This window comes from Cynara cardunculus (genome assembly GCF_001531365.2).
Source record: "Cynara cardunculus var. scolymus isolate 2C chromosome LG 2, CcrdV1, whole genome shotgun sequence".
Taxonomy (NCBI): domain Eukaryota; kingdom Viridiplantae; phylum Streptophyta; class Magnoliopsida; order Asterales; family Asteraceae; genus Cynara; species Cynara cardunculus.
In genome coordinates, this window is record NC_037529.1 from 6,554,874 (window position 1) to 6,572,575 (window position 17,702).

A 17,702-nucleotide genomic window follows, 5' to 3' on the forward strand; every position below is an offset into this window, starting at 1 on the left:
TAATGGTTTCAAAACCCTCTGAATGATTTTGTATCCTAGACCTTTCTTAACTATTCAGCGCCCTAATTTCATTGTAAACAGTTACCAAACAATTATATTTCATTTTGAACTATATCATGAGAGCCTCTTAATCATTCTGATCACTTAATCATTCTGCACCAAATCATTCATCAACTGTCAAACAGCCCCTTGGTAACTACAACTAACAACACACAAAACATATTTCTAAGAATATATATCAAGACTTGTGATCATGTGAGACAAAACTGTTTTCGTGAGACACGATTTTTTACACTTAAAATTTCACAACAAAACAGTTGAAGGTAACATTCTCATGAAAACAGTTTTGTCTCACGTGAACCCAACCTTATATATCAATATAAGAAAGTCACTGAGGCTAGCACATGAGAGGATGGATCGAACCCTTCATTCGTTTTCGTTGTTTCCTCGTTATACGGACGTTTTTGTTTAATAAATTCGAATTACTTGACGTTAAAAAATTCGTCATAAAAATAAATTATAGAAATATAAATAGGGTAAAAATTGAGTAAACTTAGATGAACATGCCGCCTTGTAAGGTATGCACGAATGTAAACATCGTAAATGTGGATGTATAACCACACAATGAAGAATATTATAATAGAAAACGACATCGTGGTGCAATACTTCTTTTTAAAGAAATCCATTTTTCTATTCAAGAAATCTAAAATATTTTTATTCATTTTTTAAATTAACATACATAATTATTTTCCAAACAATAGATATAAAAAATATCTAACAACGATCTAATATCTTACCAAACACTTACCCGGTAAGCGCTTACCGGTAAAATTTAACACTACCACTTATTTATCGGGTAAGACTTTAGTCCACCAAAAAGACATTGTATGCAACAATTTACCCAGTAAGCGTTTATCATGGTAAGAGTCGGTCGCTCTCACTTACCAAGTAAGACTCGCGGTCCTTGTCTCCCTCTTATCAGCTAAGATTTTTGGTCTTTACCATATTCATCTAGTAAGGTAACATGACTTAGTAAGCGTTTACCGGGTAAGTGTTTGGTAAACGGCCCCTTAGTGCGAATCGCCTACCACGTTACATGCAATCTACCGAGAGTTGTCTAAGCATTCATGCGATTATAGATGCAACTTGGTGCAAATCGTATAGGATGTACAACTTCAAACGCAGGTTATACTTAGCCTAGCAGGTTGGCTTGAAGTCTGTTATATGTGTATTTCATTTATGCATTATATTAATAAAATTGTAATTTTGCATCTAGCTAGATCATTTGCGTATACAACACCATAATAATAAGATGGACAAAGTATGAACGGAAAAAGATGGGCCAAGTAGTCAAGTTGACAAGAACGCCACACGACCATGTGGGACGAATTATAGCACGAAGATGGCACGATCGTATTTTGTGTCTCTAACTGGCACTCAACTTTTCATAGTTTCGTTAGTACCACTCACCAACGAGGACCAGATGTGCATGCCTAGAAATAAAACGGTAATACTGGAATACTGCTTATTTAAATAATAATTTCTAGAATGAAATATTATATCACAAAAGCAACATCTTTCCAAAAAAACCATCATTTTAGTATGAAAACCCCAAATCAAAACAATCGTTCAAATATGTACTCAAAATTCAATACTCACTCAAAACATGAATAAAGTTCAATGCTCAAATACTGAAACTCGGATAAAACTCTATTATCCAAAGTATTAAAACATGGGTAAGGCTCAATACCCAAAATCATAAACCATGGAAAACACTCCATGCTCGAAACGTCACCGTAGATATGGATAAAACTCAATACCCAAAACAATACCTTTCGATGACATGGGAGACTCATTACCATCGATCATGGCGAAACACAAATTAAGTCATCCAACAATATTACCGAGCATCTCTCAAGATTATTGGGCTATGTATACGACTCTACCGAGTACCATCGCGAGACTCAAGCTCCGTATACGACTCCAATGAGTACCACCAAGCCCCGAGGGTAACTAAGATTCCTACTCATCCTCTAGATGAATTAACCACAAAAGTCGTCAGTCTCTATATATAGCTCCAAGCACCACTGCAAGACCTAGTCTCGTATACGACTCAATAGAATACCACTGTAGGCTACTAGCCCCGTGTACGACCCAATAGGGTACTACCGCAAGCTTTCAAACCATGACTTGGTGACCACTCACTAGATTTATAACGAGAACATTGAAACTCCTCAATGAAAACAATAAGCATCGACAGCTATTAGGTCCCGGAGTCTAACTCTACATGAGCCTATCTTCGCAATACATGTGGTCTTGGAGGCCAACCCCATACGGATCCCTCTTCGTAATACCGACACTTCAAGGTCAACCAGTCAAGGTCTATTGCTCGTATAGGCGCCAAGATCAACCACTCTAGATCTATTGCTCGTGTGGGCGTCAAGCTACAAAACAGGGATAACGATTCCATTTTGAAACCAAAAAACTAACTCCTATGCCTATAGATGCATTACATTACAGTATAAATTACATGACTCCGAATGAATGATCAATGCACTCAAAACATGTAATTTTGAAATAAGTATGTCATAATGCACATCACGTTCTAGAGCTCGATACAGAACAAATTAAACTTGACAAATGTCTACAAACTCATTTGAATTAAAACTAAGACAACTCAACGACTTATTCGACTCATCAATAAAATCCAATATAAACCAATAAAATGTGAGTACACAAGATGTATGCAAATTATCCACCAAATGATTTGAATACCATTATTATTAACTTAAAAAGTGGGGCAAAATCCCAACATGAACATGCTTTCAAATAGAAGCCAATAAGCTCTTCAATTTATTTGACCAACCAAAATCGAGACATCATAAGCCCCAAAACGTATTCAAATAGTTTATCAAGTCTCACGACCCAAAACGCTACAAAACCCAACAAAACTCAATCATATGCATTTTTCGAATGATTTATAAATCAACATCAAAAGTGTATTAACATCAAATAACAAACGTAAACTTGTGAAGCAACTTAAGTCGCTTGGCAACCAGCTTGGCACTTTGCTTTGTGTTTTTAAGTTGATATGCGATGGAAGGTCCCTTAATGGCCGAATGGCTTTGACACAACTTTTCTTTATCCCAACTCAACCAAGACCCTTGATTTAAATGCCACAAACATTCAATAATGGTTGGACACCGAATTACTTGCTGAAACAAACGTAAACTATAACTGCAAAAACACGCGTGTTACGTATAAAATGGAAATGATAATAATCAATGACGTTTAATTCAAACAAGGAATGAAAAATGTTGTTTGGTCAATATAATATAATCAATCATTATAACTAATAGATTTGGGTAGAATTGATTCCTTTCCAATGTGGAAGGAATAGAAAGCATCAAGAAACACACCAAAACATCTTCTCGTTCATATTCTTCTTCATCTTCGATCTGCAGAAGCATTTGGAAACTTATTTGACGTTTGATTTACATTTGCAGCCTTCATCTTCGTTCTTGTTCTTCATCTATTTTTTTATTGTTAGGGTTAAGAACATATTTTGATTTCGAAATAGATTTTCTTCAATATGTTTGATTTTTGTTACAATAAGAAACATATTTTGTTCCAGATTTTGATTTCGGAAAGGCTTTTCTTCATCAGTTTGAATTTTGATTAAACTGGATATCTAACCCGCTTTGCGAGCCGAGTAATCCCAGGGCAACCACCTGTTTTGCAGGTAGCCCGGAGTCACCACATTTGAACCTCCGTGGCCACAAGGGGATTTTTGTTCCTCCTTGGATTTTAACCTTGGACCTCCTGGCACTTTTGACCTTTGGAGCCAAACTCAAACCAATCAGTTTGAATTTGTTGAGGTTAGGAGAATATTTTGTCCTGGATCTGATTTCTAAAAGGAATTCTTCATCTATTTGATTTTTGTTAGGTTAGGAACATATTTTGTTCCAGATTTTGATTTCGAAATGAATTTTTTTCATCTGCTTAGGCTCTCGATTTTTTATCTTCAATTTTGATTTGTTCAATTTGGGACGTTGAGGAGAGAGACCCTCACTGTTGGACGTTTTTCACTCGTCAAACATCAATGATATTAAACTAAAACATTTAGTTAACTATAATAATTATAAATATTTAAAATTTTCAATCATTTTTACTATGAATACATAGATATAACAATCTACATCTTGAGGACACAATCAATTGAAGCACATGGAAGGTGCATTAAGCACATGGTAATACTTAATTGGGAGACCATATCTATGAGGCTTCGGGTCTTTTTCTTTTTTCAAAATTACCTCTTAATATTTTTGAAGTTTGATTCGTTCAGACGTTTGGATATTAAGAGCGTTTGTTTTATTTTTAAAATAAGAGCTTAAGAGCTATAAATGTTCTCTGAATTTTAAGTGGTAAACATATCCCTTAATATCTTTTAATCCTAATTCGTCTCTATCAAATGGTTCATAGTTTGGGGGCAGGAAAAAATTTATTAGCAAACACTATTTATCTTTTATATTCTTGTAAAAAATATTTTTTTTCACTACTTTGATTCATTCGGATTTCAAACTTCAGACGTAAAAACAAACAATCTTATTGATTCAGATTTTAAACTTCAATACCACTTCTTATAAATTAGAAGTGAAATCAAACTTCAGCACCTCTTAAAAAACAAATGTAACGTATAACTGTTTGGAAAGCTTTAATTAGGAGACCATATCTAATTTTCTCATCAATATTCAATATCATAACACATAAACATGATATATATATAGATATATATATATATATATATAGATATATATTTATACATATATATATATATATCCCATTTTATGTAATTAAATTAAAGCAAAATATGGAATATAAGTTTGACCCTATTTTTTCAAACATCATGTTTTTTAACGTTTTGTGTTTATTTATTTGAACTTTAAAAGTTCTAACTAATGAAGTTGATATTTATGCATGAGTGACCACAGTGGCACATATATGTAACAATGCAAACAAGATATGTAATAAATGCAAACCTATATATATATATATATGGGTTAGTTCAAATACTAACCAAGATTTTTGTGTTAACTTTGTTAACCAAGCTCAACCAATCATATTCTATTTTTTCTTTAGGTTCACATATAACTCATATATTAATGATAAGGGTAATTAAGTAATTTATCATTTATGTAACTCCCAAATCATTAATTGGGAGTTACAAATCTAAAAATCTCAACAATTGATGATTATATAATATTGATATTTTTTTATAAGTGTTCATGTTTTGTAATTTCGATTTATTCTATCCATAATGATATTGATTTTGTAATTGTTAAAGAATTTTCGATTGTAAAGATTTCGATATCGTCCGAGTAATATGGATAAACCTATTGGAAAACAGATCGACAACAATGCGAATGAAAAGGTTAAAATCGTCTACGACTACAATCGAAATTCGAATTCATATGTAATTGTTAAAGAATTGTTCACAAGTGTTCATATGTACACTAGCTGCATATCTCAACATTGTCTTGCTCCTAAATGTGTTCATAATGAAAAAACTATTGTTCACAAACTGTTCATATTGTGTTCATATGTACACTAGCTGTATATCTCAACATTGGCTTGCTCTTGAATGTGCTCATAATAAAGAAACTATTGTTCACAAGTTGTTCATATTGTGTTCATATATACACTAGCTGCATATCTCAACATTGGTTTGTTCTTGAATGTGTTCATAATGAATGAACTATTGTTCACAAACTGTTCATATTGTGTTCATACTTGTTTTTTTATTTACTTTCGTGTAATAACTATTCTTATTATATTCATATTGTGTTTATAAATGCTATACAGTCCAAGTTTATATATATGTCAATTTTTGTTCGTATTTGATACAATGGTTCATATATATATATATATATATATGTGTGTGTGTGTGTGTGTGTGTGTGTTCATATGGTTTTTACATTAACAAAAATAAATTAATAAAAATAATGAGATTTTTTGATTTTGTAACTCCCAATTAATGATATGGAAGTTACATAAAAAAGAAAATTACTTAAATACCCTTTTTCCCCTTTGTTTACATATGTTCTTTGAAATTGTAAATTTAAAAATTTAATTTTTTATCATGATTAATCACAATCACAACCCTTTATTGTAAGAATCATTGGTCAAGATTGGTTAACAAAATTAACACAAAAATCTTGGTTGGTATTTGAACCAAGATATATATATATATAGGGTTGAGTTCATGTGAGACCAAATATTTTTCGTGAGACCCGTGAGACCAATTTATATTCATTGATCAACTTTATAAGCTAATGATCTAATGGTCTAAAGTTGTATGGTGGCAATTTTGTAATTACTAAGAAGTCTCGTGGCAATTTCATGATTATGAATGTTGAGATTATAGATCTAATCCAAGGGTTGAGAATTGGTCTTACGGGTCTCACGAAAAAGTCTTGGTCTCATATGATCCCAAGTCTATATATATATATATATATATATATATATATATATATATTTGAACTTTGAAGCATAAATAGGCAAAATGGTGCATTTATTAAAATCCAAAATGCCAATTAATTCTTGAATTTCATAGTTATTGAAGCAAGTTCCCCACTTTTTGTCTATTGTTGACTTCAGGTTTATCTGTTTATATATATATATATATACTAGTTTTGTAACCGCTGCATTACAGTTAAATATAAAACTTTCTTATAAATAAAAAGTTATTTATTTATTTATAAAATGTTCTACTCTTTAAATTATTGCGTTGTTTGCAAGTAAATTTTATTTTGATAACTAAATGAGAAATACCAAGGTTAAAGCCTATAAAAATCATCCATCAAATAGGGAGTTTTTTTTTACCTTTAAATCTCAAAAGAATTTGAGGACTTTGTTTTGACAACTTCAGTCTTCATCCCATCTTTCGCCTATCGAAGTATTAGGATATGGTTTTTGGGTATTAAATTAGTTAAATTAAGCGAAAAGGCTTCATCGGCGGAATCTCCCGTCGGTAATTACCGTCGGATTTGTAGCAGATCACCGGTGGATTTACCGTTACCGAGTAATCAAGATCACCAGCCACCTTTCTCCGGCAATGAGATATGTCATTGATGGCTTTTTCCAGCTGTGAAATATTACTGGTGGGTTTTTCCCTCAGTGAAGCCTCTTTGTTTTGTAGTTATAGCAAGTGTGAATCTCAGTAGCTACAACTAGGGATACTCAAAAACCCGATCAACCCAACCCAATGCGAAATAACCCAACCCGAAGCAACCCGATGTCTAATCGAGTTGTAAAATTGTCAAACCATAGGTATTAGGTTGATATTAAGTTACTATAATTTGAACTCAACTCAACCCGATGAACCCGATATCCTTTTATTTCTTGGATTTAATATGATTGTTGAATTTCTATTAATATATACATTAGATAATTATATTATCATGTATGTTTTTCATATACACATATTTTCAATCTATTCACATCTCTATATAACTCATTCATATACATGTTCAGTAACTGTGAACATATATATGTAAATTAAGAAAATTAACTGAATGTGATATACGTAAGAAATATGGATAAGTTGTATCAAATGGTTGATGATGAAAAAGAAATTATGAGTAGAGAAATAACATATTTAAGGTTAGAATAATATTTTAATGTACCAAAGTATCAACCCGACCAACCCGTACGGGTTGGGTTGGGTTGGTTGCACTTTGGTTTGGGTTGGGTTAAGATTTTTCAAACCGCAAGCAATTGGTTGGGTTGTTCAAATGTCTTCAACCCGATCAACTCAACTCATGAGCACCCCTACAACAACATTGGATTTATAAAACGCTAAAAATGTCTAAGAGATGGTTTACCAAGCACTTAACCGGGTAAGTGCTTATGCCAATTTAACACTGTCACTTACTTACGGGGTAAGATTTTAATCCAACAAAATGGTATCGTATGCAACAATTTACCCGGTAAGCGCCAACCACCGTAATAGTCATTGCCCTCAATTACTTACAGGATAACACTCTTTGTTCTTGCTTTCATTTTTACCGGATAAGATTCTTGGTTCTTATCGTATGCATCCAGTAAAGCAATGTGACTTGGTAAACGCTGATAAACATTATAGAGCTCAAACCAAGAAAGAAGAAACAATATATTATTCATCAAATAATTTGTTGCATCCTTTCAGACGAACATCTCACGTTAGAATCTATGGTTCTCCATTTGTATCAATCGGGTCAACACCAATTCGAAAGATTCGGGTCACACCTATACATACGGGTTCTAGCAAGACTACAGCATCAGTATCTCGGAGATAACTAGAATTTTTCTTTCGGCTAAATCCTTAAATTAATCAAGCTCCGACAGATAAACGACGGATCGAGTTCAGCTACATAAGCAATCGTCGAATTCGTAAATTAAGACGATATGGTACGACGTCTATCTCCATTCATAATACCGAAAACATGATGTTTTGCTTGGCTATACACTTTCTGCTCCTTGTATCATCTTGCAGTGGTAAGTTAGCTTCGCACAGTACAATAAAATCAGGTTTATAAGACGCCAATAATGTTTAAGCGTGTTAATAGACCGTTTTATATAACTTAAGTTTACAGAAAGTGTTTTATTTAAATGTGCGTTGATTTTGTATATTTGAACATTTTTAAAATAAAGTGTCGTATTAGTTATTTTATATACTATTTGAAAAACATCTTGTAAACACAAATGTCCAGTAAAAAGATGTGTTTATAGTGCAATGTTATGTATAAAATAGATAACACGACGCTTTATTTAAAAAAAATGTTGTAAGAAGTTTGTTGAAACGTTTAAAGCGTCCTATAAACCTATTACAACGTTTTTAAATATGATGATTTATTGTTTGGTCTCGTAAACTTTAGTCATATAAGCCGTCTATTGGGACACTTTGACATTTTTGGCATTCTATAAACCCAATTTTGTTGTAGTGACGTCTGGGTGCACCGTTGTTACTTTACTAGAAGTCTAGAACTAATTCTTTCTTCTATTTGTTCATGAATGTACAGCTGCAAACTCGAACCTTTTCCGCGAGTACATTGGCGCTGAATCTGATTCGGTTAAGTTATCCGATGTGCCGATAAACCCTAAAGTCGAAGTCCATTTCATCCTAGCATTCGCAATCGATTACACCCCCGATAATCACCCGTCACCGACAAATGGCAAATTCAATGTTTTCTGGGAAACCAACCATTTGGGTCCTTCAGAAATAGCATCCATTAAAGCCAAGAACTCAAATGTCAAAGTGGCTGTTAGTTTGGGTGGTGATAGTGTTGTCAATGACAGCAATAAGGTCTACTTTTCTCCTAAATCCATTCACTCATGGGTTCAAAATGCAGTTTCTTCACTTACTAGTATGATCCATCACTACAATTTGGATGGTATCGATATCGACTATGAACATTTTAGGTCGGAAGATCACGAGAAAACCTTTGTCGAATGTATAGGACAGCTTATAACGATCCTAAAGAAACGCCGCACCATCAAATTTGCTTCTATCGCCCCTTATGAAGATGATGGACCTGTCGAACGTCATTACTTGGCTTTATGGAAGAAATACGGACACGTTATAGATTACGTGAATTTCCAGTTTTACGCATACGATAAGCTAAGTGTTTCCCAGTTCATACATCACTTTAATCATCAACAAGCTTCAAGTTATGCAGGAAGTCAGCTTCTAGCCAGTTTCATAAGCAAGGGTAACTTAGGTTTGCCTCCGAATGACGGATTCTTCGAGGCCTGCAAAGAGTTAAAGAGACACGGGAAGCTTGGAGGCATATCGGTCTGGTGTGCCGATGAATCCAAAGCCTTTGGTTTCCGATATGAAAAAACATCTCAGGCCTTGTTAGCAACATAATCATCAACACCCTTATGTTATTACGGGTACGATATGTTCGGATTCTTGTGCCCGTAGTCGCTTTTATCCTTCCTTTCAATAATACCGAATAAGATGATGTGATCACTCGAAACTACTCGATGATGAGTCTTCGTCATCTCTTTCTGAATAAATTGTATCAAGGGTTCATTATGTTTGATGGGATTCTTGTGCCCCAGGTTTCTTATCATTCCTTTCGATTATCAAATGAGATATCGTCACTCGAATCATGAACTAGATCTATAAATACGACAGAAAACTAGATCTTGTGGCAATGCGGTTTGATCGACTACTAGACAGTTTTCGTTCTAGCTCAGAACATGATTAAAATGAAAGAGGATACGTTAGATCTAAATAGATGTAGCACGGCAGCATTAGAAGCACGTACCACTGCAACAAATTTGGGTTTATAGAACGTTTTTAGACGTTTTAATAAGTTTTTTAGAACACTTTTAAACTAAAGTGCCGTATTAACTATCTTATAGGACGTTTTTTGATAAGTGTCCTATACCCATCTTTTCTATAGAACATTTTTTAAGATAATAGCTAATACAACACTATATTTTAAAAGTATCCTAAAAAACTGGTTACAATGCCTAAAAGTGTCTTATAAACTTATAACACTTTAGATAGAATGTTTTATAGTTTAATGCTATAAAGTATGCTATAATTATGATGCTTAAACATTCTATAAACCCAATTTTGTTGTAGTGTACACGTGTCGAATTGCTCACCAAACAAATAAATAATGATGCTATAGGTCCCAGCTAACAACTGGAATCCAAATGTGAACATCACTATACTAATGTAGAAATAACAGATCTATCAGGTATATAGCCATCCCTTCACAATAAACTGTTGGAGAATTTGGGTCTTGCAGCAATGAGTAATTCTGTATATATATATATATATATATATATATATATATATATATATATATATATATATAGGAGAATATATATCTAACCCACTATTCTAGTCCCAACAAGTCTAGCAGTTTTTCTGTCTTCATGTTCTAGAATTTATATATATATATAGAGAGACTTGGGATCATGTGAGACCAAGAGTTTTTCGTAAGACCTGTAAGACCAATTCTCAACCCTTGGATTAGATATATAATATGAACATTCATAATTACAAAATTGTCACGAGATTTCTCAATAATCACAAAATTATCACCGTGCAACTTTAGATCATTAGAGCATTAGCTTATAAAGTTGATCAATGAACATAAATTGGTCTTACGGGTCTCATGAAAAACCTTTGGTATCACGTGAACCCAACCCTATATAGATATATGTTTTCAAGAAATACTATTCATTTGAAGCGTAAAAAGGAAATGTTGCATAACCCAACCCAAAATTTCAGTTGTTGAGTTTATTTTGGCAACAAGTGAATACTAGATTTCATAGAGCAATAACTTATTGAAGCAGCTTCTCCATTCAGATGGTAAGTTTTTCAGTATTAGTTAAGCAGCATGGGGACACATATATGCACTTGGTCTTGCATCTTCTTAAACTAGCAAGAAATCCTTGTCTTTATCTGAGTCTTATCCTTTCATTACCAGGATCTATTGTAAAGCTCTAAACAAGAAAGACATTAAAAGCAATATCTAATTAAATCATCGTATTTGTCGCATCCATTCAGACGAACATCCCCGTTAGAATTAAGTCCATTTCATCAGGTTAATGTCGATCCAAAAGATTCTAATTATAATTTATTCGGATCGTTGAGATACCGCCTATAAAGATTCTAGCAAGAATAGATACAGCATAGATATATTATCTCTAACAAGGAATAATTTTCTTTCGGCTGAATGATATATTTATCAAGCACTAGGTTGCACCAAAACCCAACTTCACCCTTTCTCATTAAGCTCAGACTAGAAGAAATACAGATCAAGGCAGCTGTATGAACAATCATTAACATCAGGAATCTCCATTCATAATAGAGAAAACATGGTGCTTTGCAGTGTTTTCATGGCCATACTCTTTCTTCTCCTTATTTCATCTTGCAGTGGTAAGTTAAGCTTCACATCCTCCCTAGTTCTTATTATGCTAGAAACTAATCCTTTCATCTATTTCTTGATCATACAGCTGCAAACTCGAATCTTTTCCGCGAGTACATTGGTGCTGAATCTGACTCAGTTAAGTTATCAGATGTGCCAATAAACCCTAAAGTTGAAGTTCATTTCATCCTAGCATTCGCAATCGATTACACCCCCGATAACCACCCGTCACCCACAAACGGTAAGTTCAATGTTTTCTGGAAAACCAACAATTTGGGTCCAACTGAAATAGCATCCGTTAAAGCCAAGAACCCAAACGTCAAAGTGGCTGTTAGCTTGGGTGGTGATAGTGTCAATGGCAGAAATAAGGTCTACTTTTCTCCTAAATCCATTCACTCATGGGTTCAAAATGCAGTTTCTTCACTTACTAGCATGATCAAGCAGTACAATTTGGATGGTATTGACATCGACTATGAACACTTCAGGTCAGATGAGAAAACTTTTGTCGAATGTATCGGACAGCTTATAACGATTCTAAAGAAAAGCCAGACCATCAAATTTGCTTCTATCGCCCCCTACGAAGATAACGGACCTGTTCAAAGTCATTACTTGGCTTTATGGAAGAAATACGGACATGTTATAGATTATGTGAATTTCCAGTTTTACGCATACGATAAGCTTAGTGTTTCACAGTTCATATATCACTTTAACCATCAACAAGATTCAAGTTATGCAGGAAGTCAACTTCTAGCCAGCTTCATAAGCAAAGGTAACTTAGGTCTGCCTCCTAATGATGGATTCTTTGAGGCCTGCAGAGAGTTGAAAAGGCAAGGCAAGCTTGGAGGCATATTTGTGTGGTGTGCAGATGAATCCAAAGCCTTTGATTTTAAATATGAACAAGAATCTCAGGCTTTGGTTTTAGAATATGTGTGAAAGTACTCATTATAATCAACATCCTTCTTTCATCATGGGCACATAGTTTTCCTTTTTCTTCCTTCCAAATAAGAAATAAGATACTGTACGTCATCGAATCCATTTGATCATGAGTCTTCAGCCATTTTTATATCAAATTGTATCTGATGATGAGCTCTTATTTTGACTCATAATCCACTTTTGGTGCATTTCTACGARCTTGTTTCTGTTCCATCTTTAATCAAAATGATCAGATCACAACCACCGAAATAGAATATATCAAGATAAATATTGCGTCTTTTTTGGGCTTATAAGAAAAAAGATCACGAAACTACCAAAGACAAGCAATGAAAGCGGCACGTTGTGTATTCTTGTGAAGATCGATAGGACAAAAACTAGGTTTTTGTGACAATGAAACACTGATCGTTATGTGGCTTTTCTTCTTGGATGTGGCATATCACAACATGGTTAAAACAAAAGAGTCTTCAATAACATCGAAATTTGATTTAAGTTACATGGAATTTAGAACGAATTATTAACCTGTTAGTTTCTCAAAACATAAAATAATTAGTTAAACTTAGTGACAGCAGAAGCACATTTACGCCACTGTTAACATTTTGCCAGAAAACACTTCTATTTAACTGTTGATTTTGTAGTTGTGTTCACCATCTTTCAAGATTCAACACAATACTTTGATCAAAATGGGCTTCTGTAAACTTTTAATTGTTCTTTTCACTCTACAAGCTCTTTTAGCTATGGTATCAACACAAGCAACTGCACCAAAATCAGACTTATTTCGCGAGTATATTGGTGCAGAATTCAATGATGTCAAGTTTTCAGACGTACCCATCAACCCTAATGTCGAATTCCATTATATACTTGCATTTGCAATCGATTACACCACTTCATCTTCTTCATCCCCAACTGATGGTGAATTCAATGTCTTCTGGGATACTGATAATCTCACCCCATCTCAAGTCTCTTCGATCAAGAATCAGCATTCTAATGTCAAAGTAGCTTTGAGTTTAGGAGGAGACAGTGTGGGAGGTGGAAGTTGCTACTTTAACCCTTCTTCAGTCGATTCATGGGTTTCCAACGCTGTTTCTTCACTCACTAAGATCATCCAACAGTATAACCTGGATGGGATCGATATCGATTACGAGCATTTTCATGCAGATCCTGATACTTTTGCTGAATGCATAGGGAAGCTTATTACAACACTCAAGAACAATGGAGTCATCTCGTTTGCATCTATAGCTCCATTCGATGATGATGAAGTTCAAAGCCATTACATGGCTCTTTGGAAGAGTTATGGTCACACCATAGACTACGTCAATTTCCAGTTTTATGCATACGATAAGGGAACAACTGTTTCCCAGTTTATGAACTACTTTCAGACACAAAGCTCCAACTATGGAGGAGGTAATATCTTGGCTAGTTTTATAAGTGATGGAAGTGGTGGATTGTCTCCTGAAAACGGGTTCTTTACGGCCTGTAATAGGCTGAAAAGTGAAGGGAAGCTCGGTGGGATCTTTGTTTGGTCCGCGGATGACTCCATGTCTTTAGGTTTCCGGTATGAGAAGCAGTCACAAGCTTTGCTTGCAGTTCCTCGTTAGTATATATTATATCGAGTTAATTATATGGCTCTAATTATTACAACGCTGCAATTGTCGTATGTTTGTACAATAGAATTATCGCGATCGATCGGACTGCTAGTGAAATATTTACTAAATATTCTTGCTTGTGCGAGTTCGAGTACATTTTGTATATGGTAGAAACCAAACGTTTAACTTGATTGTTGTTCAAATGGCTTCATGTGATCTTGGTTAGAGCATCTGCAGCTGTGAAAGGGAAGAGATTCATGAACCTCTCCCTTAGAAATGAAGCCATTATGAGAACGGGCACAAGCCAAGTGTAAAGGAAGAGGTAGGGTACTCAAAAACCCGACCAACTCGATGAACCCAACCCAACGCGAAATAACTCAACCCGAAGCAACCCGATGTTTAATCGAGTTGTAAATTTTTTTTTTCAAACCGTAGATATTAGGTTACTATTATTTGAACCCAACCCAACCCGATGACCCTGATATCCTATTATTTCTTGGATTTAATATGATTGTTGAATTTCTATTAATATATGCATTAGACAATAACACTATCACGTACGTTTTTCATATACACATTTTTTCAATATATGCACATCTCTATATAACTCATTCGCAGTAATTTTAAACATATATGCGTAAATTGAGAAAATTAACTGAATGGGATATACGTAAGAAATATGTATAAGTTGTATCAAATGGTTGATAATAAAAAAAATAAATTATGATGAGAGAAGTAACATATTCAAGGTTATAAGAATACTTTAATGTACCAAAGTATCAAACCGACCAACCCGTACTGTTTGGGTTGGGTTGGGTTGCACTTTAGTTTGGGTTGGATTGGGTTAAGATTTTTCAAATTGCAAGCATTGGGTTGGGTTGATCAAATGTCTTCAACTCGATCAACCCAACCTATATTCAACCCGATCAACCCAACACATATACACCCTTATAAAGAGGTTTATGCAGATGAAGCCATTGTGGGTCCCACTACCTTAGAAATGAAGCCATTGTGGGTCCCACTATCCTCTCCAACTTCATAATTTAGCGGTGGACATATGGACCCTCTACGCCCACTCTATTGATTTTCACAAGTTGAATTGGTATGAAAAGTGATTTTTTGAAATCAACAAGAAAAACCAAAAAACCCCTCAAAATCAACCATCAGCTAAGAAACACATCTAGTGAATATACGGGACTTTGATCTATCTTTAAGGTGTACCCGCTCGGCCAAAATCTTAGGTCCGTCACGGTACTGATTCATATGATGGATCAATAGGAGAAACGGAACGAGCCTAAAAGATTTCCAAAATTAAAATGTTATCACTTTTTATCCGTTACAAAGCTCACATAATTCGAAACCCCACGCTAAGGAAAGGGAGAAACAACCATGCAAACCAACTACCAAGACGTACTTATACATGTTATCATTGTAGTTTCAAGGACAAACGAAATAATATGGTGACATGTTTCACAATCCTAAAACTGTTTACACTAAAACAGAGGAACGAAACAATGGCCCGTGCCACCACCTATACATAAACAAACTAGCCCAAAACAGAGACTCTGTGTCGGATCGCAAAGAAACGCCAGATTAATTCAAAACTTGTTTCAAGGCATCCTAACAACTTGTGTTCAAAGTGGGTTTTCAGTGACCTTTAATCAAACAAGTCGCTTTGATCGATTTGGGTTCATAATTTCATACATGACCCTTGTGCTTCTTCTACTCATAAACTGATCAAATCTTGTACCATGAACAGATGAAAATATTTCATTCAAAAAGTACTTTTAATTACAGTATAGCCACAAGATACACTTGCATAATAATTACATATATGAAAACCGAACGATATATGTGTGTACATATAACATAGGAGGATGCTAAACTGCCAACAGAGCTTGTGATTGCTTCTCGTAGCGAAAACCTAAGGCCTTGGAATCATCTGCAGACCATACAAAGATCCCACCAAGCTTCCCTTCACTTTTCAGCCTATTACAGGCCGTAAAGAACCCATTTTCAGGAGACAATCCACCACTTCCATCACTTATAAAACTAGCCAACATATCACCACCTCCATAGTTGGATCTTTGTGTCTGAAAGTAGTTCATAAACTGCGAAACAGTGGTCCCCTTATCATACGCATAAAACTGGAAATTGACGTAGTCTATGATGTGACCATAACTCTTCCAAAGAGCCATGTAATGGCTTTGAACTTCATCATCATCAAATGGAGCTATAGATGCAAAAGAAATGACTCCATTGTTCTTGAGGGTTGTAATAAGCTTCCCGATGCATTCAGCAAAAGTATCAGGATCTGCATGAAAATGCTCGTAATCGATATCGATCCCATCCAAGTTATACTGTTGGATGATCTTAGTGAGCGAAGAGACAGCGTTAGACACCCACGAATCGACAGAAGAAGGGGTAAAGTAGCAACTTCCATCTCCCACACTGTCTCCTCCTAAACTCAAAGCTACTTTGACATTAGAATGCTGATTCTTGATGGAAGAGACTTGAGATGGGGTGAGATTATCAGTATCCCAGAAGACATTGAACTGACCATCAGTTGGGGATGCAGAAGATGAAGTGGTGTAATCGATTGCAAAAGCAAGTATGTAGTGGAATTCGACATTAGGGTTGATGGGTACGTCTGAAAATTTGACATTATTGAACTCTGCACCGATATATTCGCGAAATAAGTCTGATTTTGGTTGTGTTGACGCCATAGCCACCAGGAGAGATTGGAGTGTGAACAGAAGAAAGAGAAGGTTAGAGAAGGTCATGATTAGGATGGATGAAAGAGAAGATAGGGGGTAGTGGATGTTGATGAAGGAAGAGAGCAAAGGAGGAGGGTTAAATAGAAGAGATTTGATGGGTTAAAAATGGTGGCGTTAGTGTGCTTCTGCTGCTGTTGATTGTTGTTCTGTTATTCAACACAAAAACAAGAAAGAAGCCTCATCTTTGGTTGTTGAACGTTTGTGGTCAGACTCTGCCAAGTAAAATTTTGTTTCCCAATAATCAATTCCCGTTGACTCGACAGCGACTCCCCAATAATTGTGAAAGAAAATATATCTTTTAAATATATTTCGATTTTAATATTTGTTTTATCATGTTTTATGTCGATGTTATTATATAATTTTATGTGATTTTAAAAAAACGATAATATTATTACTTATAAATAAAATATAAATTTCAAGATATCATATAATTTTTAAAAAAATCAATATTTATATCGTTATAGTTTGAAAATTAT

At 34.6% G+C, this 17,702-nt stretch overlaps 4 protein-coding genes across 4 annotated transcripts; 3 read left to right on the forward strand and 1 right to left on the reverse strand.

Moving 5' to 3' along the window:
• The first annotated feature begins 8,450 nt into the window (after window positions 1-8,450).
• On the forward strand, window positions 8,451-9,907 carry LOC112508246 (chitinase 2-like). Its single transcript, XM_025113040.1, has 2 exons — window positions 8,451-8,535; window positions 9,060-9,907. Exons 1-2 carry the CDS (start codon window positions 8,484-8,486, stop codon window positions 9,905-9,907), a joined length of 900 nt encoding a protein of 299 aa, XP_024968808.1. The 5' UTR covers window positions 8,451-8,483.
• A 1,976-nt stretch (window positions 9,908-11,883) lies between these two features.
• LOC112505646 (chitinase 2-like) lies at window positions 11,884-12,866 on the forward strand. Its single transcript, XM_025109538.1, has 2 exons — window positions 11,884-11,944; window positions 12,022-12,866. Exons 1-2 carry the CDS (start codon window positions 11,884-11,886, stop codon window positions 12,864-12,866), a joined length of 906 nt encoding a protein of 301 aa, XP_024965306.1.
• Window positions 12,867-13,546: 680 nt separating this feature from the next.
• Window positions 13,547-14,461, forward strand: LOC112508208 (chitinase 2-like). The gene has a single exon (XM_025112996.1). The coding sequence runs from the start codon at window positions 13,547-13,549 to the stop codon at window positions 14,459-14,461; it is 915 nt and encodes a 304-aa protein (XP_024968764.1).
• A 1,738-nt stretch (window positions 14,462-16,199) lies between these two features.
• On the reverse strand, window positions 16,200-17,348 carry LOC112507278 (chitinase 2-like). Its single transcript, XM_025111793.1, has one exon. It carries the CDS (start codon window positions 17,230-17,232, stop codon window positions 16,330-16,332), a length of 903 nt encoding a protein of 300 aa, XP_024967561.1. The 5' UTR covers window positions 17,233-17,348; the 3' UTR covers window positions 16,200-16,329.
• Window positions 17,349-17,702: the final 354 nt, after the last annotated feature.

Bases quoted from the DNA above. Each gene is read 5' to 3' on its own strand.
- LOC112507278 (XM_025111793.1), bottom strand. From the start codon at position 17,232: ATGACCTTCTCTAACCTTCTCTTTCTTCTGTTCACACTCCAATCTCTC.
- LOC112508208 (XM_025112996.1), top strand. From the start codon at position 13,547: ATGGGCTTCTGTAAACTTTTAATTGTTCTTTTCACTCTACAAGCTCTT.
- LOC112505646 (XM_025109538.1), top strand. From the start codon at position 11,884: ATGGTGCTTTGCAGTGTTTTCATGGCCATACTCTTTCTTCTCCTTATT. The intron at 11,945-12,021 runs GTAAGTTAAGCT...TTGATCATACAG, and splicing joins CCTTATTTCATCTTGCAGTG to CTGCAAACTCGAATCTTTTC.
- LOC112508246 (XM_025113040.1), top strand. From the start codon at position 8,484: ATGATGTTTTGCTTGGCTATACACTTTCTGCTCCTTGTATCATCTTGC. The intron at 8,536-9,059 runs GTAAGTTAGCTT...ATGAATGTACAG, and splicing joins CCTTGTATCATCTTGCAGTG to CTGCAAACTCGAACCTTTTC.